Source organism: Prenolepis imparis, unplaced genomic scaffold (assembly GCF_030444845.1).
Source record: "Prenolepis imparis isolate NDT839.2.m4 unplaced genomic scaffold, iyPreImpa1.0 SCAF_7, whole genome shotgun sequence".
Taxonomy (NCBI): domain Eukaryota; kingdom Metazoa; phylum Arthropoda; class Insecta; order Hymenoptera; family Formicidae; genus Prenolepis; species Prenolepis imparis.
The window spans coordinates 8,855,512-8,880,861 of NW_028141165.1; the positions used below are offsets into that span (position 1 = coordinate 8,855,512).

Sequence of the window (25,350 nt, forward strand, 5' to 3'; positions counted from 1 at the left end):
TACGTCAAATATTTTCTACTCGCCAGTTATCGTTACGTTATGTTTGCGCTCGATTAAAGATAATTATTTAGCATTAGCAAAGTGTTTCGGTAAAAGTCGCGTTATTAACTATCGCAGACGTTGCGAGATAACGTGAGTTTTTAGGTAAAAATTATCATGACAACTCGTGATTTCATATCATAAAACAATTCTAATTGCAAGCTAAGTGATTCAAACGCTTTGCTTTATCATATTTCAAAATTAAGGATTTGTAGATTTTTTCTAATAGCATTTTTCGGATATAATATAAATCACGAGTCTCATAAAATAATATAAATCCCTACAAAGAGATCACTCGAGAGCTAAACGTTTTGTTCTCATCATGATTGTCTACGACGTCGTCAGAAACTTATTACAGATTATTTTTGCGAAAGTGTTTACAATTATGTATAAAAAATTCTCGTGACCACTCGTAGTCGTAGTTTAGCGCCGAATGTGTCAATCGCCAAAAAGCTAGCTTTCCCTCTCCCTTGTAATATAAATCAAAGAAGTAGAAGAAAGTAGAGACGACTCTGAGCGCATCACTGATCTTCATACAATAAAGTTTCGCGACACACATGTTCTCCCTCTCCCCTTCGCTCCTCGGATTCGATGACCGATGGTGCTGGAGACCGAGAGACGTTCGGCTGCGAACTAAACTCGGAGACGCGACACACGACTTCTTCGGCCACACCGTGCGGATAAATCGGGATGCGAGGAGGAGGGAGGATGGAGGCGGCGGCGGTGACGGTGGTGATGGTGATGGTGGTGGTGATGGTGGTGGCGGATGCAGCGCAGAGCAGCCTGATCAGGGTGGCGGCGGCAGTAGCGGCTGGCTATTGATTTCAAGGGCTTCCTTAGCCCCCCGCCTTGCCGCTGAGTGCCCGACGGCTCCAGGTCGCCCGGAAAAGCTCGCGGTGCCCGCGACTAAAATCGTTCGCCCCTTTTCCCGCGCGACTATCGTTTCGGGAGAATCTCCGGATCTGAGAAATCATCCCTTCAGCTATCGGCGATTCGCGAAGAGACCCGATTTAATCGACTATGATATGCGTGAAATCGATAATTTTCAATCGTAAATCGTTCGCTACCCGGGGTTTAGAAATTAGGGGATAAAAAGGGAAAGAGAAGGAGAGATGGATCCTATCGATCACGAGATTTACAATGTCGCGAAACTTATTTACGAATAAACGGGTACATCTCGCGATAATGTAACAGCTCGGGGACGAGTCGAGGTAAGGTCGCGTGCGAGAGGGGGTGCGTCCACCCGTCCCCTTCCCCTCCCTGGACAGGCGCCTCCGCGGGTTCTACGGCACTGCGCGAGTCGGGCCGAGCACAGACGCGGATCGCGGGGTGAGCCGTCGCTCGCCATACGTCGAACTGGGTGCCCCGCGTTGGGGCGTCTCCTGGCATCAGCGGGCATCGGTGTCGTGCAGTCGATCGGGGGACGAGCACCGTCTTCTGCGAGTGCCCGTGCGTGTAATCGTCGCGAGATAGAGCGAGAAAGAGCGTGAGAGAAGCGACCAAGAGGAGAGAAAGAGAGAGAGAGAGAGAGAGAGAGAGAGAGAGAGAGAGAGAGAGAGAGAGAGAGAGAGAGAGAGAGAGAGAACGAGAGAGAGAGAGAGAGAGAGAACGAGAGAGAGAGAAAAAGAGAGAGTGTGTGCGTTTTGTGCGTTCGTTTGTTCGTTTTTTTCCTTTTTTTTCCTTTCGTGTTTCGCGCAAAACACACGGTGCGATCGGGCATCAGCAGCCAGTACGAAAAAAGAAAAAAAAAAAAATCGGAGCGCACGCCGAGGGGCGCGACGACGATGACACTGCGACGATGTCACTCGGTGTGGTAGCGCGACCACGGTGGTGCCATAGCGTGGTCGTCGTTTCGCGGACCAGCTACAGCAGTAGCAGCAGCAGTGCGGGCGTCGGCGTCGTCGTCGTCGGGTGTGCACGCGATCGGACGGGCAAAGGGGAGATGGTGTCCTCTCCGGATCGTACGGAGGTGGAAAGTGACTACTGCTCGTTATTATTGTCGTCGCCGTCGTCGGTTTATCCTACTAACGCTAACGTCGCTCATCGTGGTGCCGTCGCCGCCGCCGTCGTCGCCGCCACCGCCGCCGCCACCACCGTTGTCGTCGCGTCCTCCGCGTTCCACAGCGTCGTCGACGTCGTCATAACTGCCACCGTCGCTGCCGTTGCCGTTGCCATCGTCGCCGTGAGTGCTGCTGCCAGTCCTGCCACTGCCACTACTGCCGTTTTCGACGCGAGCACGATGATGGTCGTCCGCGCTGCCAACGAGGCTTCCATCGCGACGGTCTAACCCTGTGAGGGTGAGTGTCATCATCCCCGATGATCTGTCTCCTTCCTCGTTTCTCAGCGATTACGAGCCTCTCGATGATGATCAGGGATAGGGGTGCGATAGCGAAGCTGGAAAAAAAACGTTCAAGTAGAGAATGGCGTGTAGAACCAAGAGGAAGGGAGGGAAGAGCGAGGGGGAGGGAGATGGAAAGAGAGAGAAGGAGCGAGGGTGGAATTTCCTCGCGTTTGCTCGCTCGCTTCTCCAATCTTTCCTCTTTCCTTTCTTTTTATTCTTCCTCCCTCTCGCCCCCCCCAGGTCGTTCTCTTGCTCGCGTCATGATTGCCGTGCCCCGGCGGCTAGTCGCCTCCACATAACTTTCGTCAATCGATAATACAAGACGTCCGCAACGTCGTGCGGCGCTCGACAAGATCGGGTTAGGAACAGCGAGATTGTTTTCCACCCTCGTGTTATTTCCTCGTGCGAGGCAAAACGGGAATGCGACTATATGCCGAAGAGGCTGTGTCCCTATGACTATATATTACCATCGCGCTCCTCGAGCGCGTTCGAGTCGACTCGAGCCATCGAGGGGCTGCGTTCGACTCGCGGACAGACGGACAGACGGACGGACAAACGGACGGACGGCGAGCACGAACGCACCTTCGCTACCCCTTCGCTGCTACTCGACATCGTGCTGCGTCTTGCGTTCTCCTCCTTTCCTTCGCTTCCCTCTGGACTTGACCAGAAATATCCTCCCTTTGAGCTGCGACGACCTTTCATTTTAATTTTCAGTGATTTAACTTGCAAAACTTAAAGTCTCTTGTCTGAAGTCTCTTGATCGCCTAAAAAAATTAATTATGAATTTATATTTCCTCGCAATGAAAATAGTCTAGAAAAATATCAATGATGTTCAGAGTAAATTTTACCTGCTGATGCTTTAATTCGAGGGGGTGGGGTTGCGTGGATAAATTTCCTGAGGAAAAATCGACTCTGAATTCATGAGGAGAGTCTGTTTACGAGATGTTATTACGGTTTCGGAGCACATATCCCTGAAAAGAGAAAACGATTGAAAGTTTCTGCGTGTGTGGATCGCATTTTCACGGAATGAATGTTGGCGATCGGGTTACCCGGATACGATGCGTTCCAGTAAAACGGTGCAGCGCACCAGAGTGCGAGAGAGAGAGAGAAAGAGAGGAGGAACTCCACCCGGCGCGACGCGTCGCGATGCCGAGGTTCTACATCGCTACATTCGCGAATCACGTTTATCGTCGCTCGCGTGACTCGCTTCGATGTTGCTTAATGAGATTCGGGGGGTACGAAGAAATCTCGAAATTCCGCGAACGCGAACACCGTGGTGCGGTTGCCCCAGGTGCGAGGATCCATTTTTAACCTGCGGCTTTCATTGGGACCGGGGTAACTCGTTAGATTTCAGGCTAATGATCGTATCATGGCGTTCTTATTATAGGACGAATCTATAGAATGTCCTAGAATCGGCGGACAATCGATATATCTCGTTAAGTCAATCTTTCTTCAACTTTGAACGAAGATGTTGAAAGACGTGATGGTCTTCCGCAATCTTTTCAATTCCAGCTCGATATCACGTAGCAATTAAGTCGAGAAATTTAATCAAAGTTCTATGGAGATAGAAGACAAGCCCGTCTAAAATTGAATATATAAATAAATAAATTTCAAAAGGAATAATGCTGGCTTGGCACATCTATGCGAAAACTAATGTTTAAAACTTAATCTTTGTAGCTGCATCGTCTGCCGGAAGAAAAAAAAATCTCGCAGAATAATTTATCTCGCCGAGAAACGTCATCAATTTTTAAAAATATTCTCCGACATATTCGCGACTCTTTGAAAAAAAGGCAGGCGCATTCGTGAGCGCACATCTGCAAAAAATATATTCACTTATACGCCTTAAAAAATGTATAACGATTCCTCGTAGCTCGGTGCTATCCACCCGCGCATAGGTCGAGAGGGTTCCGCAAAAATTATTAATTTAACACGCCCGAGCGAAGACTTCCCTCGTCCTTTATTTTATTTGCGGTACGTGTCACCGCGTTTTGTGTCGCATGTTTCACCTTTGAAAAACTTTCCGGCCGATGCACCAGCAAAGGAATATATGTTCTTCGCGCATCAACGACGCGTTTTTCAGAATAATGTACATGTCCTCGTACATAAATGCATATTTTCGCCATGATGCGGGACGAAATTATAACATCAACAAGAGTGAGAGAGGGGGAGGGAGAAGGGTGGTGATGATGGATAAACTAATGACGCGCGGAGACGTTAATCCCGTTAGTCATGTCGGTGGCTTGAGATGGGCTACTGAAATACCGATGCACTCGGGCTTTCGTTCATCAATATAGGATTACGCGACACATATGTGTAGGTACGTGCGGATGCACCATACGTGTATATATGCATGCAGCCGAGAGCGTAAGTAGGTATACATAGTGTCCTTATGTGACAAGTTGAACGGAATGGAGCAAACTTTGAGCGCGCGAGAGAGGATTGCGATTATTTTCCCTCGATCTTAGATGATGCATTCATTGTCTCTTGTGTAAATCATCCATAACGCGGCCCATGTTTCGCGGCAAAATTATTGCCCGGTGCAGCGAGACTAATTAATATTAGTTATCACGCGTAGCCTCGTTTCGGTAGTTTGCGCATTATGAAGGACTCGTGATTGGAAGTTGCTCAAAAGAGATTCTTTCGCTCAATTTTCTTGCTTAATCGAGGATTACTTGCATTATTTATGCGTGTAATAAATTGTATACTTGTAACAAAAACAAACTATTTCCTTCTTTAAAAAATTAGTATTAATTTTTTATAGCAAAACTGTTCGTATTCTGTTTTTGTCGGAACATATCCACTTCCTACGCGCGGATTTATCGGGGATCCTGATTACAATCGATAAAATAAAATACGTAATAAATACAGATGACGTTTTCTCGTCTAACAATAAGTATCTTTAGAGCGAGATGCGCGTTAAAAATCGAGTAGCGGAAAGAAAGCGCATAAATAAGACTAAGACACGGAATCTGCAACGCGGGAAAAAGTTTTTGACTTAAGGGAATGTATACGGATGATCGAGGGAGTAAACAGAGAAGCAAAGTAGGACGTACGTCCTCTCCTTCTCGTCAAGAGACATCTTCCTCCTCGTCTCGCGAATTTTGCGACTTCGCGGCTAAACTCGTCCGCCGGATGTCACGCAGCCGAAGATGTATCGCGGAAGATGTTTCGCGGGAGCGCATCCTTTCCCATTACGTTCGCGGTCGTGTGTAAATATTTCTATGTCATTTATAACGTTGCGTTCTCTCTCTCTTTAAGACGGCTACGTAGACAGCTCTCCTGCCTTCGCCTTATCACGGCCGATGCTTATTAAACTTCCTTGAAGCTTACACAAACAACGTGTACATACATAGCGTAACTATTTTTTTTTTTACGAGACGCGTTGCATCCAATGCGGATAAATTAATACTCGTGACATTTACGAGGTACGCTCGGAATGAGGTTTCTTAAGGTCATTACTGTATATAGGTGTCGATCTGGGTCTCGCATTAGTCGGACCGTGAGCACAAGGAACTTTATTTTAAACCATTATATTAGAAAGCTTTTGTCCAGAAACCGGGAGGCGATATTAAGAAAAAAAACGTAGTGTTCTTGAGTTTAGAATGACAGATTATTTCTTGAGAACAAATTAAAAATTGAGACGTAGTATAAATCTGGTTTTCAAAATTAAATTCCGAATACTTAAATAAAATATTTCAACAATTGCGATTAATGATAATATCCTTATGAAAATTTAATTACGAATTTGTCAAAACTTCCTAAAATGCTGATGCTTTTAAATTGCTTGTATATTATAGTGATTCGACGTTCTCAGACATTAAAAAAAGTATCTTGATTAATTTTATGTGTTGATCTTTATTTACTTTTCTGTTATAACAACGAGAAAAGAAAATATTTTTTTGTAATGCCTGCCGCGAAAGTACGATTTTCGATTGCTGTTTAGCGTGCGGAAAGTGGCTTATTTCTCAACGATGCCTTACTTTACCGCACTAGTGCGAGAATAGTATCTTTTGCCTTACTTTACCGCACTAGTGCGAAAACATCGTCACTTATGGGTTACTTTATCGCACTAGTGTGTAAAAAATCTTCTTTTTTAATGGTTGATAGTTTTTTCTTTTACCATTTCTCGACTGACATAACAAACTTGAACGTAACGAAATTCACGCTAGACAAAACGTCAATTCGTTATAACCTTCATCATTCAAGAAGGATAAAATGGATAAAAACGAGTGTTCAAGACCGTCCACGCCGCTGGAACTCGTACAAGCAGCTGAATCTGTCACGGAGAATCTATTACCGAAAAAATCGAGAGATAAATATATGAGTATTTATGAAAAATTTATGAATTGGAGAGTATCGAAAAATACAACTTCATTTTCGGAAAATGTCTTAATGGTATATTTTGATGAATTGTCAAAAAGTGCGAAACCATCAACCCTTTGGTCCCACTATTCGATGCTGTAAAGTACTTTGAATATGCATCAGAACGTCAATATAAAAAATTAATTGTTAAAATCTCACATTTCATTTTGGCGATAAATAAATATAACACTATATAATACTCTTTCTTATTTGAATTTAATTTCAATTAATTATTTAATCTCAAATCGAACTTTCGCGACAGGCATTACAAAAAATATTGTATGTGGAATGTGCGGAAGACAACGAATACGTCGCGCGTGAAGTTCGCCTCAGCTTATGATGCATTCACACTCGTACTCGTGCGAATGCACCATAAGCCTTCGGCTCATGCGGCAACTTCACGCGTGACGTAATTCGTTGTTTTCCGCACTTGCCACATAAGATACTATTGTCTAATATTTTAAGCCAAGATATAATCGTAGTCACATTGGCGTCAATATATTACCACACGAAATTCGTGGAAATAAAGTTAATTTATGCAATCATAAAACTGATAATTAAAGATAAGGCACATGAAAAATCAACGTTACGATGCTTGCATGACACATATTTTTGGCTCGTTCGTAACATATGCAGATAAATGTCTACAGTGTATTCAGATAATTCAAAGAAAACGAAACAAGTTCGTATCTTAATTAATTAAATGAGCATCAGAACACATTTAGAAGATTCGCAATTATTTACGCCAGAAATGTTTTAAACGCGAATCGATTTGATGCACAAACAGAAGCCCGATATTCTCTTTTCTTTAATCGTTAATAAAGCAAGTTTCTAAATAAGGTATCAGACATGTATTCAAGGACTTATGTCACGATCAACAGTTTCCCTTTAACACTCTGCGGTCCGACATATGAGTCACTATTATTTCGCTTTAATTATCAGTTTTAAATTTCATATTATCTGACATAACAGTTAATTTGTCTCGTTGGAAGAATTTGACAAAGACGTAAGACAGTTTAAGGATCAATCATTAAGAATGTACATCGTACATTAGGGATTTGACAATAGTTCTCATAGACACCCAGTATTGACGTGATTATAATCGCGTTGCATTTCTGCATGCTCTCTTAATCTTCGAGCGTAACTGCGAAATATCGCGAAAGAGAGAGAGACTTGGCAGACTTAGTGCGCGCAAACCTTGACGGCAAAACAACGAATGACAGCGGCAAGGAGCGAGAAGGAGAGACGAACGAGTCTAGTCGAACGAGGACGCGACGTAGGGGCGTACATGGTAGGAGAGAAATCGAGACAGAAAGAGAAACTCGGATCTCTCGGTTCAGTCACAGAGTCGCGCCGAGCCGAATGACAGCTCGACAACTTTGCGTTTGATCCCGGATCGTCCGCGCTCGCGAACGCGTTTGACGACCCTCGGATGCAGCTGGTTGTCCCGTAGACGTCTTATAGTCCCGATTAGGTAGTCGGGATCTTCAAACGGAAAACGGCGAGTTCGATAACCAGGTGAGAGTTCTTGTAGATCATCATCGAGATGGAAACTCACCCGCGTGCTTCGGTGTTTGTAAACCGGTATTTCCAGTGTGTTGACTTTCGCTATTGGAAGTTTCCATTTTCCTCCTGAAACGGAATTTTAATTGTAGTTAAAATACTGCTTGAGATATCATGTATAATATAATTATTTACGATATTGATACAAAAAAATATCTATTATCGATACGTTATATATATTTTATCACACAAACGGGTATTATAAAACACTGCTTTATGTATTAATTAATAATGTAAATGTATGAGTAGAGTAACACTTGTCATCTTTTTTTCATGTTTTCTAAATGCCGATAATAATTGACTAAAATATCAAATATATAATACAAATCAATGCTCTATTTTAATCTACAAATTAATAATGCTATATGTGTGTGTTGACATACATATTATATGATATTATATGATATTATATGATAAAGATATATCACCAAACACATTGTCCTCTATGAGAAGTGATTATTTTTGCAATTTTGCTCCTCGTTATCAGGGCGATTATATTGTGCAGCGGCTTATTGTTAATAGCGAAAACTAATAATTCATTACCTAAGCGATAAACACACGAGACGCTTCGCATTATTTTATGCTACTAATATAGAATCGCGTTTTATTCCTTTTTGTTCTTTTCATAAAATCGTACAGTTGTAGTTTGAGAGCTTTATATGGCTAAACAAACTTTAATTTTAAGAACGTATCTGAAAAGAGACAAAGATATAGTTTAATCGTCGATTAAAGTTAATCAGAGTTGGTCGAAGTGGCCCAATGTGAGTAACGATGAAAAAGCGTGTTAAAATGCTACAAAAACAGAGTTGTGTGATGATTTTATCACACAGGACGGTTGAGTCACCGATTAAAGTTTAATCGTCGATTAAAGTTAATCAGAGTTGATCGAAGTGGCCCATTGTCGGATGTCGCCAAGCGGAATTCAAAAACACAGTTATCTTTAAGAGAGAAAATGTCAATTCCGTAACATTTTCTCTTACTGACGATTTGCGCACGTGGCGAAATTTAAATCGAAACGACGAAGCCCCAAAGACGGGGGCCAGATGACAGTTCTCGGGGATCTACTTACGAGGTAATTTCGAAATATGGACAAACATTTGCAAGCGAAATTATTCTGCGGAAACTCTTGGAAACTTGGAAGTTTGCGGCCAAACTATTGTCAGAGACTTTATCTACCTGCTGCGATGCGGTTAAGCCATTATCAGAAACGAAGGAGAGTCACGGGCAAAATACGCGGAAGGGATTAACTATAGCTGTTTAATGACACGTGTAATTTACAATATAATTGTTACCCCTGCTCTACCTCTCCCAGGCACGCGGTGAAAAAAAGTTTCAGTCACGTTTCACGAGAGATGCGGATATACAGATAGAATATATATATAGAAAATTTCGCAACAATCGGGAGCGCGGTGCGGATGTAATCTTCCTGTCACAATATATTCTATCAGTATTTAGATTTACAAAAGTTTCCCCGTTTTTTTTCCTTCCTGACATGTTCGTCTCCTCTCTTCTCGTCCGCACGAAATTGCGACCTGATTATATATTGAATATTTCTCGACTTTTTTTCGTGTGTCCTTAACGAACGATAATTTTCTAGAATCCGAAAGCAATAATTTTTCACAATTTCAGAGAAAAAAGAAAAAGTGAAAACGTATTCTTTTTTTCTGAGTAATTTCTAGGAGAACGATTGTAAATGTGAAGATGACATTTCCACAAATGTTGTATTTAATTAATTAAGATTTAATTAATTTTGGTGTAGTTTTTAGAGTCAAATTTCAGTACAATTCTATCGACATTTACGGAAATTGTTTCTAGCATAATTTCAGATAACGATTCGTATCTTATTGTTAGTACGATGTCGCAATTTCATAAATATGTTGACATCATTATCGACGTTACCAAGGACAGATAGGCGCATTTTTTTATCAGTTTTCAAAGTTAAAGAAAAATTAGATCACAAAGCGCATGACTTGCTCTTTTTGCGAATAAAAAAAAAAATAGATCATATAAAGAGATAAGCATCAGAATCTGATATGTCATTTTGCCCTATTGTCGATTATCGCGTTTTAATTAGCAATCAGATATTTCGTCTCAAATATCCCGGTGACATTAACCGATATCTCTGTCTGTTCCAGGTACTTATCACTCGACGTCTCGTACTGAGTCCGATATAAGTCCGATCGATCGGAGGGAAGAAGAGGCCCCTCTGAAAACGCGATTACGTTAGTGCAACATCGTACAACACAAACGCGGTGGAAATTCTCTCCATTTTCACATCCGTGTATATCGTCGTGTTTACACCCTCCCGTCTCCTTTTTCCCTCTTTCGCGTTGTTTCGCTGCCCTCTTTCGCGTCGCGAGGTGATCTCTTTCGATAGCTGATAGATCGAAGGGTCCAACAACGGAGTTCCTTCTTCGAGGACGAGCGGGGCGAGCAGGTGCGAGACGAAACGTCGTGGCGTGATATATCATCGCCGGGCACAATGGCTTGCGAATTCTTTAAGGTGAGTCTGTATTACTTCATTTATGATAGATGACCCGTGTTTTCGATGATAATAAAGTTCATCCGCATTACATCCGAGGGTACATAAGTATATCGGTCATTGTGAGTGAAACAAACTTCCGTACTCAAATTCAAGGTATAGAAGATGGGGGGAAAATTCTCAGAAAATTTTTATAAATACATAAGAATAGCGCTATTTTTGCATCGCCATTAAAAATGTTGACAGTGAATTTATTAGGGAAGAGATTCGAAGTGCACGAATGGAGACTAAGTTCGTAATTTATCCTCTTTAAATATGAAGGCTCCCGTCTGCCTGAGAAAGGCAGAAGCTCATGTATCTTTAAGACTCTAGAAAAAACCATCTGGTATCGGAAGCTTTTTTACTCACAATGACTGAACAAAAGTATTTCGTTCACTATCGCAATCGTGCAATCAAACATGATCAGGAAAAGAAGCGGAATATATTTGGAATTGATTGTCATTCTTGGAACGGTTCACCACTATTCGCAATTCGCCCGACGTCGTTCACAGAGTTCCGTTTCTCGCTGCAAAAGCCGAGGTTAGCAACCGTCCGAATGTGATGAGTCTATATAGTTTATTCGCAAACCGTCTACAGCTTCCACAAACGCGGAGCAACTTCCGCTCCGCCGGGATCGCGACACTTCGGAGGGCAAACGCTATTATTTCAGTTATCCTTTACTCTAACCCGACGTCTCGTATTATTAGCTGCGACGCGAGCGAAAGCTGGAGCCGACAAAGTTGGAGCATTTTGTATGCATGCGCATCACGGGCAAACTCTCCGTGAATTATTTCTTCGTGCTATCTGCCAGACGGCTCTTTACGGGTAGGACACGCATAATTTTCTAAAATTTGTTTCACATTAATTAACGCGCGTGGCATCATCGCGTGATGGATTTTTAGATAGATAGGCATATCGTCAATTAGCAAAATATCGTTATATCGCCCTACAAATATACAATTTCACCGTGATACACGATATTATTTTTCGTTGTATCGTGCATTTCATCGGTTTCATCTCTCTCTCTCTTTCGTTAAATCGTTCCACAAAATAATCGCGGAGACAAGCGTCACGAAAAAGGATCGTCACTGGCACTTTATCGAAATGTCGTTAGTTATCGCAATGGATACGCAAACGGTAAAAAGAGGAGAGCATGATCGGAGAGGATCACCACTGATGTATGTACGGCTTCCGTCTGTCTTTGGGCGCAGCTTGAACGATGGCCGATTCACGCGGCTTCAAGCCAATAAACCAGTTGTGGCAGAGCGCGACGACAGTGCCGACGGATCAGGATTCGGAGTGTCTCTACGAGGAGATCCCGGGCTTCTCGGGGCCTCAGGATACGGAGCAGCCGGCTGGTGCCGCCGTTGGGCACGCGGGAGTGCAAGGGGAGGAGGACGAGAACGTCGGCGGCAGCAGGGCAAGTCTCGACTTCGGGGTCCAGGTTGGAGGAGGTAGCGGCGACTGGTGGGGTGATCAGTCCGGGGGAGGCCGGGAGGACATTGTCGCCGGCGGCGGTGGTACCATCCCCCGTAGCAGGACCCTCGGCAGGAACGGCCGGTCGGAACGATCATCCGGTGCGAGCGGCGGCGCGAGATCGCGCAGCGGATCGACCGATCGGCGTCGGCCATCGGATCGGGCACGTCAGCAGGACGTCTTCGTCGGCAGGGTGGAGGAGGAGCGGTATGCCGCGCGCAGGATCCACGTGGAGCCCGGTACAGGCGCCGTATTGCCGCCTCCTGCGGCTCAAGGCCACAAGCTGACCAGGGGGCGACCAACGAGCCAGAGCACCGTCGCCCGTTACTTGCACTCGGCCAGCACCAACGCCTCGGCGACGCATCACCATCATCATCATCACGGCTTGCACGGCCAGTACCCACCGTCAGCCGGCGCCAGGACGACCGGCAGGCAGCACCGCCATCATCACTCTAGCCGCGGCGCGTTCAGTAATGAGACGCAGGAAGAGGTACAGGAGGACGATGAAGCCACTCTACGGGAGTTGCTCGTAAGGTACGTTCGTACGATCCGCCAGCGAACGACGAGTCTCTCTCGCACTCTCTTGGTTACCTTGGTTATCCTCCACCCCTCGAGTCTCGGTGTACATCACTCTAGCCGTGAAAATTATCGCGATTATTATCGGCCGACAACTTAATTTCGTACCACACTGCTCTTACTGTCAAGAGGAAGAGTTGTTGTCCAAGTTTTGTTGATGTCTCGGTAGGATTATCGTTTGCGATACGAGCCGTTGGATACGGAACGATTCTTCTCGTTTTCTCCGAGAAACGAGAGAATGTACGAAAGGACAATGCACTTGTTTTGTTTACACCGCTTGTTTTTAGGATTGCAAAGAGAAAGATTTCTCAGGTTTTTGTTATGAAAAAAAAAAAAAAAGATAATCATGCAAAAAATTGTCTGGCTTATTACCGCTCATTTACATTCGCAATTCCGGGCTCATATGGCGATTAGTCCTCGGCTGCTGGGCTTCTTAGATCTTTAGCATCCTTGGACTCGACGTAATCGTTATCGAAAAACCAACAAGGCTTTTATAACAACCTGAAAAACACAAATTATGTTATTCAAGGATGATTGGCGTCGCCACCGAATAAGTCTCTAAGAATTATCTGGATTTTTGAACGTTGGATAGCGCCGATATGAGTTTGCGAAGGATTCGCGCTATCGTGAACTCCGCAAGCTCTCGTCGGCGCTTATAACGTTGCAAACTATATATTCGCGATTTTTGAAAAAAAAAGTCCCGCTTATTCAAATCAAATTCGAGCGAAAGCTTACAATTTGCTTATTATTCGCACTGTTCGTGTCAGACAACACGTTAAGCTTCTACGACCGGATGTAACTCTGAAATTAAATGGTACTTGCTGTGTTATAATTTCTTCTTTCTCGAAAGGCCGTAGAAGATTGACTCGGCGAACGTTGCGAAAACGAATGATCATGAGTTTCAATTTGAATTATTATTCTAATATAGTCTAGCCTTAGAATTCTGTATTGACTTTTACATTAGTAGTGATTTCTTTTTAGAGAAATCATACTTTACTCTTTTCATGACGAGTGAAGCGTAGTTTTCTTTCAGTTTCTATATATATATATATATATATATATATATATATATATATATATATACTTACTATTTAAATAATCTCATGTGGCATGATAGAGTCGCAGTTATTCCGCCGTCATTCGATTCCCGAATAATTTACTCTCGGCTCGCTCTATTTCTGAAACAAATTACAATTCTGATTTAAATTCTCGCTCGAAGAAATACATTGTCAATTAAATTATTGTCAAGTAATTATCGCTCTTTTTCAAAATCTCTTTCGTTTCGATATCCTCGCTTTCATTATCGCGGAATTCGGTTTCATTCATTCACACTGCTGATGGAAGCTCCATCGTGCTTATGTTAACAATAATGTTACGAGAGACTTGGCACTTTAAATCTCTCTCGCGAGTAACTTAGCTTAGTACTTCCGGTAGAACAGCGTGTATTATGAGCTCTCGAGACTTGCATAGCAATCAAGGGGACACTTCTCGCTCTTTTATCCGCCGTGTTAAAGTGCTCTCTTCTCCTCGAAATCGATAACGCTTACTTATCGATCAAATAAAGCTTCGCCACCGACGAAAACGACTTTATACGATACCATTTTATGGATACGGTACCATTTTCCATAAACATCGTTCACTCGAGAACCTAAAACTGTGTTGCAAATGCATCCAGGTAATTCCGACCTAAGTGTGTGGCGGTGCCTTTTTTACTTTACGATAATCACGTGACGGCAAAAAAAAAAAAAAAAAAAAAGAGAAAAGAAAGAAAGAAAAAAAAGAAGGAAAAAGGGAAAAACGGACGCGTCTTCCCCGCTTATTATTTTTATATAGACTCTCTATGTATCCGAGAATGCAATGCAAGGCTTTGTGCCATGCCATTCATCATTTATACATAAATCACACTCGCTCTTAAGCTCTATTCTTGTACATATATATACTACACACTCTCGGTCTCATAACAGTCGATAATCAGACACTACCGATGCCGTTGTTATGGTTACTTGAATTTTTTGGCTGCGGCGCTCGCAGGCTTACCACTGATTGCTCATTCCATTTGAAATCATATCTCCCTTTCGAAGTCAGGTGCACAAATAAGCTCGCAATAGCACCGCTAGAGCTCGAAATGAGGGCTAAAGACCAAAGACTAATGATATCCGGTTTGTATACACAGGTAGATACAGGCAATTGGTTTCCAACAAAGCGATTTGCGATGAAATTCTATTGTTGCACCGCCATTGGTAAAAAGAATCGCGAGGAAATTGCGTACACGGTCGAATAATATCCTAAATGAGAAAAAAAAACATAGTATTCCTTTGGGATATTTTCGTCGATAATACATAATAGATGGATTGTGTGACTTCACTGTATAAGAATCTCAAAATGTTACTCACTTTTGTGCGACACAAATAGTTAATAATCACGAGCACGATTCCGCTCGAGGATCTGCGCGATTAGATCCTCGCAAGATGACAATAAGCACTATTACATATATACTTGTTGCTCGATGTGCCATCGCTGACTTATTTGTGTGCGTGTCTGGATACTCTTTATTCACTCTCATCATGAGATCATGCTGATTTTTTGTAAATTATTTTGCCGACTGTTCGTTCCGCATAAAGTGATGGGTCATTCAAATTGTGCAAGCTCGCTTGTGGACGCGGGCGGCTAGGCATGGGTGAGTAAGCTGGCGGTGCGTCGCATGGTGATGTGTGAAAAAAAAAAACGTCTCTTTCACACGTGACGGCTCCGTCTCTTTCTTTTTTTTTTCTCTCTCTCTCTCGATAGAAGTGAATTGGACGTCACGATTACTAAATGCGAGCGAATATATCATTATGACATGATTTGTTGACTGAACCACGACTGTGTTTCCAAACTAGGTAAAGTTTTACAGAGTGAGTGAGATAAGAGAGGAGGCAGGGGCGGGGCGTCGTCGGGCCTTATACCCCCTCTCGCCGTGTACACGTGTTACCTCTCCACCTTTGGTTGTGGACAACCACTTGACAACAAGCAGTTCTGAGTCAATTGATTGGATTTGGTGGATAATCCAACGTACGTACATATGTCTCGTGTGAACAAAGCAAAGAACAAATAGATCTCTGTGAGAAAAAGACGAAATACTGAATCAAGAGGAGTGAGTGGGGAGGCATAGAGGCTACTGTAGTTTCGGAACACAGCCATGGTCTCCCTACCTCCCAGGTACATAACAACATCATCACTGCTCTCTCTCTTTTTTTAAAATTTTTTTCTTCCATCTTTCTCTCCCACGCCTCTATCTGCATATATACGCTTATCAAAACTAGTTTTATGTACCACTTTTCATTATAATTTTTCTTAAATCTGATAAAATATAATCAAGTGAAACGTATCACGTGTATAAAAAAACGAACGACCTATAATCTTTCTTTGAATGTATAGATTTTTAGATGTACATATTCCTGAATGCGTCTCTCGATAAAGTCTTGAATGCTTAAATTGTCGATTCCCTACTCTACGTCTCCCGATTTCTTAGTCTCACGTCGTCTTTTATCATTCAAATAGTGGTGCAAATCCCTTGTTTGATAAGTGTACATACTTTCGTCTCTCTATGTTATCTGTTCGTTACCCTTCTCTATCTTTTCCTCCTACATATTCTATTTCATCTCTCCCTCACGTCTCTTCGAATCATGTGCTCATTCATTTCTGCTATTCACCTGCTGCATTCATTAAACATTTTAGAAAAAAAAATTTCTCTCTCTCTTTCTCTCTCTCGCTCTATTCTATCATATTCTCATTTTAAGTCACCCTTTCTGCTTGGCTGTGCACATCGATCGATGAGTTTGCCAATTCACCGAGTTCGAAAGTCTCATGATCCTTCATGATTACATGTGTGTACATTGAGCGCGTGCGAGATGTCAGTCATTTTCATTCACTTGCACACTTCTGCATCATATGGCCATAGAAATAATTGTATATATGCCAAAGGAAGAGATCCGAAGGCGGTATGGTTATAGGTTTGCGAGATTCTAGAATTCACAAAGAGTATCATTTCGACATTCTCTCTCTTTCTTTCTCTTCGACAAATATTGAAGCACTTATATATATATATATATCTATACACACACGAATTCACAAACTTCCATCTAATATGTGCACAGCTGCGAAGATATATTTACATATATATATTCATATATATATAAATTCATATGTATATAAATAAAATAAATATTTATATATATATAAATATTCATATATACATATATATATATATATTTCCACTGTAGTGTCTGTCACCCCTCACACTCACCACACACACTTTAGACATGCTTTTAGTGGCGTTTATATTTTTGTCTGCTATTATTTTCTTGCAACTTGACATTATTTACTATATAAATATATATTATATATAGAGAGAGAGCCGATTGTGTACATACATATATTATATATACAAGATATATACATATATATATATATATATATATATATATATATATATTTTCACGTGCTATTCGTATTACATCTATCCAACATTCCCATGAGCTGCCGAGCTAACGCTGTGTTTTCGAGTTCTCGGGTGGGCAAACGCGTTCCGTACTTTTGCACCTATGAATCGTCTTTTCTTTTTATTCTTCATAACGCGTTTACTTAATCTACATGCGTAAATCACGCATCTTCATATACGCGATATATAAATATATAAATACCGTGACGTGCGCGAGAAAGCTAGATAAAGAGCGACACGCTAAACCATCTCGCAGGCGAAGATGCTCGGCAGTTGAGCGCGGAGATAGTTGGATTTTATCTTAAGGATCTAGACAAATAGCTTTAGCCTTGAACGTCTAGTGTCAGTGTGCTCGACAATGTTGTCGATCCGCTCGCCCGTACGAATCAGCGAGATTCACGCGGGGATTATGTGTGTGGGAACAGTCTGCAGAAACAGGTCAGCGTTATGAGTATGAACTTGAGTGCCAAGCTGGACGAGCTGCAGCGGGGTGACCGCCAGCTGGAGACCACCGTCGCTCTCTGCGAGATCCGCACGCAGCTGCAGGAGCTCACGAAGAGCGTAGAGTCTTGTCAGAGCGAGGTCAGCGAGGTGAAGCGGGACATGGTCGCGATTAAGGTACTCTATTCTTGCGATGCGTCTATTCTTTTAGATCTGAACACGTTGTCAATCTAACTATTTCTGATTTAGACTGCTCCTTAATTAGCAAATAATGATATCAAGATACATAGGCAGGAATATTTATTCCGGAAAAATAATTTAATAATAATAAACTTTTTTTAATAATATATGATTGCGCTGTCACTTTTTAAAATTAATATCTAAAGATTAAAATATAGTGAAGAAACTACTGTAGGGCGATTTCATAATTTTTCTTGATAATAAAATAATTAAGGATATTATTTCTTTTATATAAAAGTATAAGACTGTAGAATATCAATGTACTCCTAATTCGAGATATGTAAATGGCGTGCAGATAACCGTGGGAAAAAGTCATACTCGAAATAATAGAGAAAAAAAATTAAAGTTATATCTACATATAGATTGAGAAAATTTCACATCTAAGAATATAAAATTTCTGCGTCAGTTGACGTACCCTATTTTTAATCATGTAAAAATCGTATTTGGTATGTATGGAAGTGTGTCTCAGGTATTTTTTTTTCCTGACACGCAGCACGAACTAGATACGGTACAGCAAGTTAAGGAAGAGATAGAGGAATTACGGGAGTACGTGGATCGACTGGAAGAGCACTCCCATCGGCGGAAACTTAGGCTCCTGGAGCAGGTGATTTCCGGCTTTAAAAAATAAAGTTATATTTTTATTTTACACAACTTTCGTTACGTTTCAGAGAAATGTTTTAATGCGAAGTTTGAGTTATTACGTTGCGAATGGGTTGTTGTTCTCACGTTATATTATGCTTTAATTTGTTTAGCGACGTGTGTGATTTTTTTACCGATAATGTGTGTACTGCAAAACTGTTAATAAAACTTGCAGAATTAAATCCTATGATTTTGTATTTTTATTTAATTTTACTCCATTATTCCATTTATATCTGACGCACCTCATTAACTTCCTTTCTTTTCATCACATTTTTACGTTTGTTAAAAAGTATTACATTTTACGTATACGTAAACGCGTAAATAATAATTCCGATTATTTTCAGGGACTGACACTTTTCCTATCGTATGCGATATTGGCAGCCGTATTGGGAATGTTGCAGTTTGGATACAACACTGGAGTGATTAACGCGCCTGAAGTGGTATGATTTTCTTTTTAACATAAATTCACACACGACTGTATATATATGTATGTACACTAAACGTCACAGATAATTTTCGCTAAGCGAACATTTGTGTTTCTGTAAATTAATCGCATTCAACCTCTTTACAGAATATAGAAAATTTTATGAAAGATGTGTACAAGGATAGATACGGAGAAGATATTTCGGATGATTCTGTCAAGACGTTATACTCCGTGGCCGTGAGCATATTCGCGATCGGTGGTATGGTGGGTGGTTTCAGTGGAGGAACAATCGCCAACAGATTTGGCAGGTTGGCATCAATATTATATCTCTCTCGATTTTATATATATAATCAATGCTTTGCAAATTATAATATATATTTCTGTATGCTTTCTTTTTTTTATAATCTATCTTTTTGCTCCGAATTTCTAACAAGTAAATATATGTATATGTATATATTTATTGGAAATTTCGGACGAAAAGATTATAAAAAAAAAAGAAAGATAGAGATTATAATTTGAAATATTATAATTTAAAAAACATATACATATATATATTTTAATATTATGTAAAATCAGAAGATTTTACATAATATTAAATAAAGTTCCGCTATTTCATAATTTTTCACGTCCCGACATTGAAAAATCTGAACGATAATTTTGGCATAATAATTATAAATGGAAAATACAGAAATTAACTTTGACTTCTGTTTTTTTGAATCGTAGAAAGGGAGGCTTACTGCTAAACAACGTGCTGGGCATCGTGGGGGCGTGTCTGATGGGTTTCACGAAGCTCGCTGAGTCGTACGAGATGTTGTTCTTCGGACGGTTCATCATCGGTGTCAATTGTGGCTTGAACACCTCGTTGGTTCCCATGTACATATCGGAAATAGCGCCATTGAACCTGAGAGGCGGCCTAGGCACGGTGAACCAGCTCGCTGTTACGGTGGGCCTCCTGGTCTCCCAGGTGCTGGGCATCGAACAAATCCTTGGAACAAACGAGGGTTGGCCCGTTCTCTTAGGACTAGCTATCTGTCCTGCCATTCTACAGCTATTGCTGCTTCCAGTTTGCCCGGAATCTCCAAGGTAAAACCTGAAATTCACAATTGTAATGTCAAAACAAATGTTCAATTTCTAAATAGGCTTTTCGAAGAGTTTAATTAAGGATTTAGTTCGAGAATAAAAATACATCGTTAATTTTAACTCGTTAATATTTTTGAAAATTCTTCACTCATAATTAAAACAAGTAATATTATAATTAATAAGAAAAAAAAATTGGTTTTAGATATTTGCTCATTACTAAACAGTGGGAGGAAGAGGCTCGAAAAGCTTTGAGAAGGTTGAGAGCCAGTAATCAAGTAGAAGAAGATATTGAAGAGATGAGAGCGGAGGAACGAGCTCAACAAGCTGAGTCTACAATCTCGATGACCGAGCTTATATGCAGCCCAACTTTAAGAAAACCTCTCGTTATTGGTGTGGTTATGCAACTTTCGCAGCAGCTTTCGGGTATCAATGCCGTAAGTAACGATTTTCGTGGAATAACTCATCTATATATTTTCTTTTTCATTATCTCAACGTTATAATTCCATTGAATCTGACACGAAATTATTCCGCGCGTTTTCAGGTATTTTATTATTCCACGAATCTGTTCACTAGTTCTGGTTTAACGGACGAGAGTGCCAAGTTTGCAACCATTGGCATTGGTGCCATTATGGTTTGTATGACGCTAGTGTCCATCCCGCTCATGGATAGGACAGGAAGGCGTACATTGCACTTGTATGGTCTCGGTGGCATGTTTATCTTTTCAATATTCATCACAATTTCGTTTCTCATAAAGGTGAGTTAAAATTGTAATGCGTTATTATGAAACGTGTTCGTTATTATTTTAATGATAAGCTATAGCTGATAATTTAAATTTGAAATTTTTCTGTTGCCTGCTTTTGACAGTCATAATATTATTATAAGAACAAGTTACGAAAAAATAGTTTAGTATTGTAAACAGTATTCCGGAAATTCTCTGTTGATGTTTATCGCGCGTTAATTTAATTTAAACTGATAATTGTAAGAAAGTAATTAAAGTACGCTATTCTCTCTACGTAATTCTATACATTGATACAATTTATTCAATGCTATTTAGAAGATCGTATAACGAAGAAGATTCTATTAATTACAACAAACTTATTTGTTAATGTGTTTCTATACTGTTAAGAACTTTGCGCTTTACTAAAGGGAAATCGCATCACAAACAACAAATAAATTGTACATAGCTACGTATTTGTGCTTTGACACTTTATGCACCTTGGCGAAAGGTGTACTTAACACTTTGTTCACAGCTGGAGTGCAGCACTGCACCGACAGTGAGAATCACTATTATATCTATACGAATTTTTGCATCACTATGTCAATTCATGTTAATTTCTCCCCGCCATTCATATAATTGATAAGTCACATCCTTTACCCGCATGCCATTTTTTTCTTTTGCATTGTAGATATTTTATATTATGATACATATGGATATTGCTCGATTTTATGCAGTAAAAATTTTCAAACAAATTAAATAAATTATAAATACTAATATATAAATATAAATTTCAATATAAATATTTAAAAATCGTTATTAAATACCTCTGCGTTCATAACTCTTAGCTAAAAATGACAGTAATCGATATTATAAATGTGAAAGAAAAAAAGCAATGTGTCATACATATGTATCATACACTTGCACATTTTGTTATTTTGGCCTACTAGCGGTTTTGCTTCTTGATAACCCACTTCCCTCCCCTCCCCTTCACCACTGACGACCTCTTTCGTGACTGTCTGGAGGAGACATTTACTTCCCGTTTATTAATCAGCCTATGTTCTACTTGGCTCAAACCTGTCACTCTGTGTGTCGCATCAACAATTACATCAACAATTAACATACTTTTTACGAATAAACTTTGATTATTCTTCAGCTACTGAATGTTTGGCACCGACGCTTTCACATTTTATTCAGAATTCGATAAGGAATATAATTTGTTCTTCGCGATAGCTATAAACTTACAAGCGTTGTCGTATTCGCACCTCATATTTTTATCGATATTACATTGACGATGATTGATTCCTCTCATACAAATTGTTCGAGAAAAGATGTACACATCAGACCTGTATCTCCGAGATTGCTTGCACACGTGGATGTTTCGTGCGTACAACAACGATAACATTACATATACTATAATCGAGGTCAAAGCAAATCCTGGCACTCATCATGAAGAGCAACTTCACCGCTTAACGAGAGATTTGTATTGTACATAACAAGGCACTGTCATATTATATATACGAGGGGATACTTTTGCCGCCAAAAATCACATTTGTCGCCAAACGCCTTCATTTACACAGGGTTGAGCTACGCACCGCATGCAACAACAACACTACAAATTATATTACGCATACGTTCGACATGTGTTTCCGAATTCTCGATTTGAGTTCTTGGGCCTGCCGTGCGATTTATTTTGTTTTCTTCCTGAGGCTCCTCCAGCTGCTCAGGAAAGAAGAACATGATTCTACTGCCTGATAGGAGTTCTTTGGCTATGTGCAGGAAATGATCGACTGGATGTCCTACATCTCGGTGGTGTCCACTCTGTGCTTCGTCGTGTTCTTCGCCGTGGGACCCGGATCCATCCCTTGGATGATCACGGCGGAACTGTTCTCGCAAGGCCCCAGACCCGCAGCCATGTCCATCGCGGTCCTCGTCAATTGGATGGCTAATTTTTTGGTCGGCATCTGTTTTCCAAGCATGAAGGTAAGACGACGACGACGACGACGATGGATTTCGCGAGAAGCGAACAATTTGCAAATCGTTGAATGTATAATAGCCGAAAAACGTTGATATCATATCATATATAATTATTGTACGCTATAGCGTGTTATTTAATAACACGATAATGTAATAAATTAAATATGATATGAGTATGTATTGTTTCACAATTTTGTACAAACTTGCTACTCGCGTATTTGTGTGTTACAGACTAGCCTTGAAAACTACACGTTCCTACCATTCAGTGCATTTCTAGCCATCTTCTGGATCTTCACGTACAAGAGGGTTCCTGAGACCAAGAATAAAACATTCGAAGAGATTCTAGCTTTATTCAGGCATGGTAACGACAGGTATGCAGCACATAAGCAACTTACTACCATCCCCAGTACGTACCACAATAGCAAAATGTTATATACATAATTGAATACTCTGCATCCGCCTCTCTCTTTAGTTTCTTTTCAAAGGGAATTCTCGGGTACTACGTACAATATATACATGTACATACTATACGTATATATAGCTTAAATCCTCAAATCAATAGTCCCTTCAATGTGTATCCCGTTTCATTTTTTTCTTTTTGACTCGATACGTTTTGAAGTTAACTAAGAGAATCGAAAAATTCACTTTTTCGATAACTAATAACCGCACAAGTTCTTAACTGTTAATTGCACAAGGAGAAGGAGGAGAGTTAGAGGGCTTAGATAAACTAATCTTAAAATAATATATACGTACTCTTTTTGATGTATAATGTACTGTTATCATATATCCGTCCGAGCATTCATCCGTCCGTTTTACGTCCGATAACGAAGATGTTCGTTATTTATAAATAGAAATTTTCTGGAAAATCTGCAAAAATGAAAAGAGAGTTTTATAATTTATCGAGACAATCGTGTGTGTATTTTTTCTCTACACATATATAAATACATATACTACTGTATTATATATCGTTGGGATATAGTACATTATTACGTTACGCATTTTTGCATGCATTGCTGTTCTCGTTCGAAGCAATAACAGAAGTTGAACTGTGATAAAGTTTCATTTTCTTTCTTTTTTTAGGAGAAAAAAATTGATTACTCTATTTATTACGGATTTGTACATACTTATATAAGTACGAGCTAAAGTAGAATTGTAAATTTCACCCTTAAAATTTCGTCACGCGCTTCATTTCCCTTCGTTTGCATATATATATATCTCGAACTTGTTTCGTTCAAGCTGTTGCAAGGGGAATACATTTTTACATTTTACAATTTGCAAATAAAACGCAACGCGCTAATCGATAGCAAGTAGAAGAGGCAACGTGCACGATACATTGCAAAATCATGTAACGAGATTATTATTACATGAAAAAAGCGTTAAAAAAAAAAAGAAAACAGTATCCCGTAGGTTATTAGCTTCTGGAAGTGTAAAATATGAAAAACGTAATTTTAGCGTCTCGTTTATGAAATATTGCGAGAACGAAGTACAAATCGCTCTTGATCCTCTTAAGATCGGTCTGAGAATCTAGATGATACTCTGTTAGATTTCCGAGAGAGGATCATGTAAGAATTTATCTGCTTTATGTTACGCAAGAGAGCAATCGATCATGTAAACACTATTATTTGACTTATGAACGAAGTTGCGATTTTTTTCGTGTACAATTAATGTAATTTGTATAAGAGAAACGTTATTTATTCGAGTCGCGAGTTCGAGTTGATGATTTTATAGTTTTATCGTTGTATTTTCAAGGCCAAATGTGGACATATATTTTGTTTGTTTAACGTACTGTACATGTATCGTTTCAATAAAAAATCGATTATTTCATATATAGTTCTCTGGGTAACCGATTTTTCGTTAATTTCCGTGTTTCGTTACTACGATGACGACGATTGTGTTAGATATATCGTAATTGTGCTTTCTGTGTTATTCGAAGCAGGAGCAGCTTGCGGGACAGCAGACTTTATGGGTGAGTCCTGCTACACACGTTTCCCGTTACTGTGGTGGCTTTGTTACATTATCCCAATATTGTTATATTATCCCAACATACTGATTATATTTAACTGCATGAAGATAAATGATCAAAGACACCACTAATTACATATTTAAAAAGAAAAAGGGATTATTTTTTATGCACCGAAAAAAAAAGAGAACATCTCCATAACTATCCATAACGAGCAATCAAAATACTTTTCTTCCCGCAAAAGGTTGATTTTAAACTCTCTCATAATTCTTAGAAAATATTTTCGTAAGTGAGATAATAAAATAGAGAAGTTGAAGTAAATATTTTTCCATCTACCCCTCCGTCTTACATAAACTCTATTGTTCTTATTCATCCTATTAACATTTCTTATAAGATACGATTGAGAGAGAGATTGATAAAGTGCTTGAAAAATAATCTCGATTCGTTTTCCCAAAACGTTTTGTCATAACTTTGGTCTAAAGGCCTGGCATGTCGAAACATCTTTACTTATACTTA

At 40.3% G+C, this 25,350-nt stretch overlaps 2 protein-coding genes across 32 annotated transcripts in view; one reads left to right on the top strand and one right to left on the bottom strand.

Annotated features, from left to right (window-relative positions):
• Window positions 1–1,565: 1,565 nt before the first annotated feature.
• Window positions 1,566–14,154, bottom strand: LOC145939119 (uncharacterized). Of its 3 annotated transcripts, XR_014425787.1 has the most exons (6): window positions 13,967–14,154; window positions 13,251–13,379; window positions 8,301–8,374; window positions 3,229–3,351; window positions 2,848–3,144; window positions 1,566–2,433 (listed from the first exon to the last, which is right to left on the bottom strand). XR_014425787.1 is itself a non-coding variant. In XM_083043282.1 (5 exons), the coding sequence occupies exon 5, from the start codon at window positions 2,348–2,350 to the stop codon at window positions 2,033–2,035; it is 318 nt and encodes a 105-aa protein (XP_082899408.1). In that variant the 5' UTR covers window positions 2,351–2,433; window positions 2,963–3,144; window positions 3,229–3,351; window positions 8,301–8,374; window positions 13,251–13,647; the 3' UTR covers window positions 1,566–2,032. The 3 variants fall into 3 exon arrangements, 2 of the variants coding, with proteins under 2 accessions (XP_082899408.1, XP_082899407.1); XM_083043282.1 differs by lacking the exon at window positions 13,967–14,154 and having other exon boundaries at window positions 2,963–3,144; window positions 13,251–13,647; XM_083043281.1 differs by lacking the exon at window positions 13,967–14,154 and having other exon boundaries at window positions 13,251–13,647.
• The window catches only part of Glut1 (Glucose transporter 1), a 34,148-nt gene continuing 10,997 nt past the window's right edge, over window positions 2,200–25,350 (top strand). For 5 of the 29 annotated variants that reach the window (XM_083043233.1, XM_083043243.1, XM_083043245.1 and 2 more), the window contains exons 1-13: window positions 2,200–2,336; window positions 10,441–10,808; window positions 11,941–12,836; window positions 17,700–17,976; window positions 18,533–18,643; window positions 19,023–19,118; window positions 19,250–19,410; window positions 19,826–20,185; window positions 20,385–20,616; window positions 20,724–20,936; window positions 22,656–22,880; window positions 23,106–23,245; window positions 24,808–24,840. In XM_083043233.1, coding sequence (XP_082899359.1) covers window positions 12,046–12,836; window positions 17,700–17,976; window positions 18,533–18,643; window positions 19,023–19,118; window positions 19,250–19,410; window positions 19,826–20,185; window positions 20,385–20,616; window positions 20,724–20,936; window positions 22,656–22,880; window positions 23,106–23,245; window positions 24,808–24,840 — 2,639 coding nt within the window. In that variant the 5' untranslated portion in view covers window positions 2,200–2,336; window positions 10,441–10,808; window positions 11,941–12,045. Of the gene's footprint in view, window positions 2,337–8,063; window positions 8,261–9,073; window positions 9,378–10,440; window positions 10,809–11,940; window positions 12,837–14,135; window positions 16,077–17,699; window positions 17,977–18,532; window positions 18,644–19,022; window positions 19,119–19,249; window positions 19,411–19,825; window positions 20,186–20,384; window positions 20,617–20,723; window positions 20,937–22,655; window positions 22,881–23,105; window positions 23,281–24,807; window positions 24,841–25,350 lie in introns of those variants that run through there. The other 24 variants (XM_083043238.1, XM_083043244.1, XM_083043246.1 and 21 more) reach the window with 18 other exon arrangements.

Coding starts and splice junctions, on each gene's coding strand:
- LOC145939119 (XM_083043282.1), bottom strand. CDS start 2,350: ATGATGACACTCACCCTCACAGGGTTAGACCGTCGCGATGGAAGCCTC.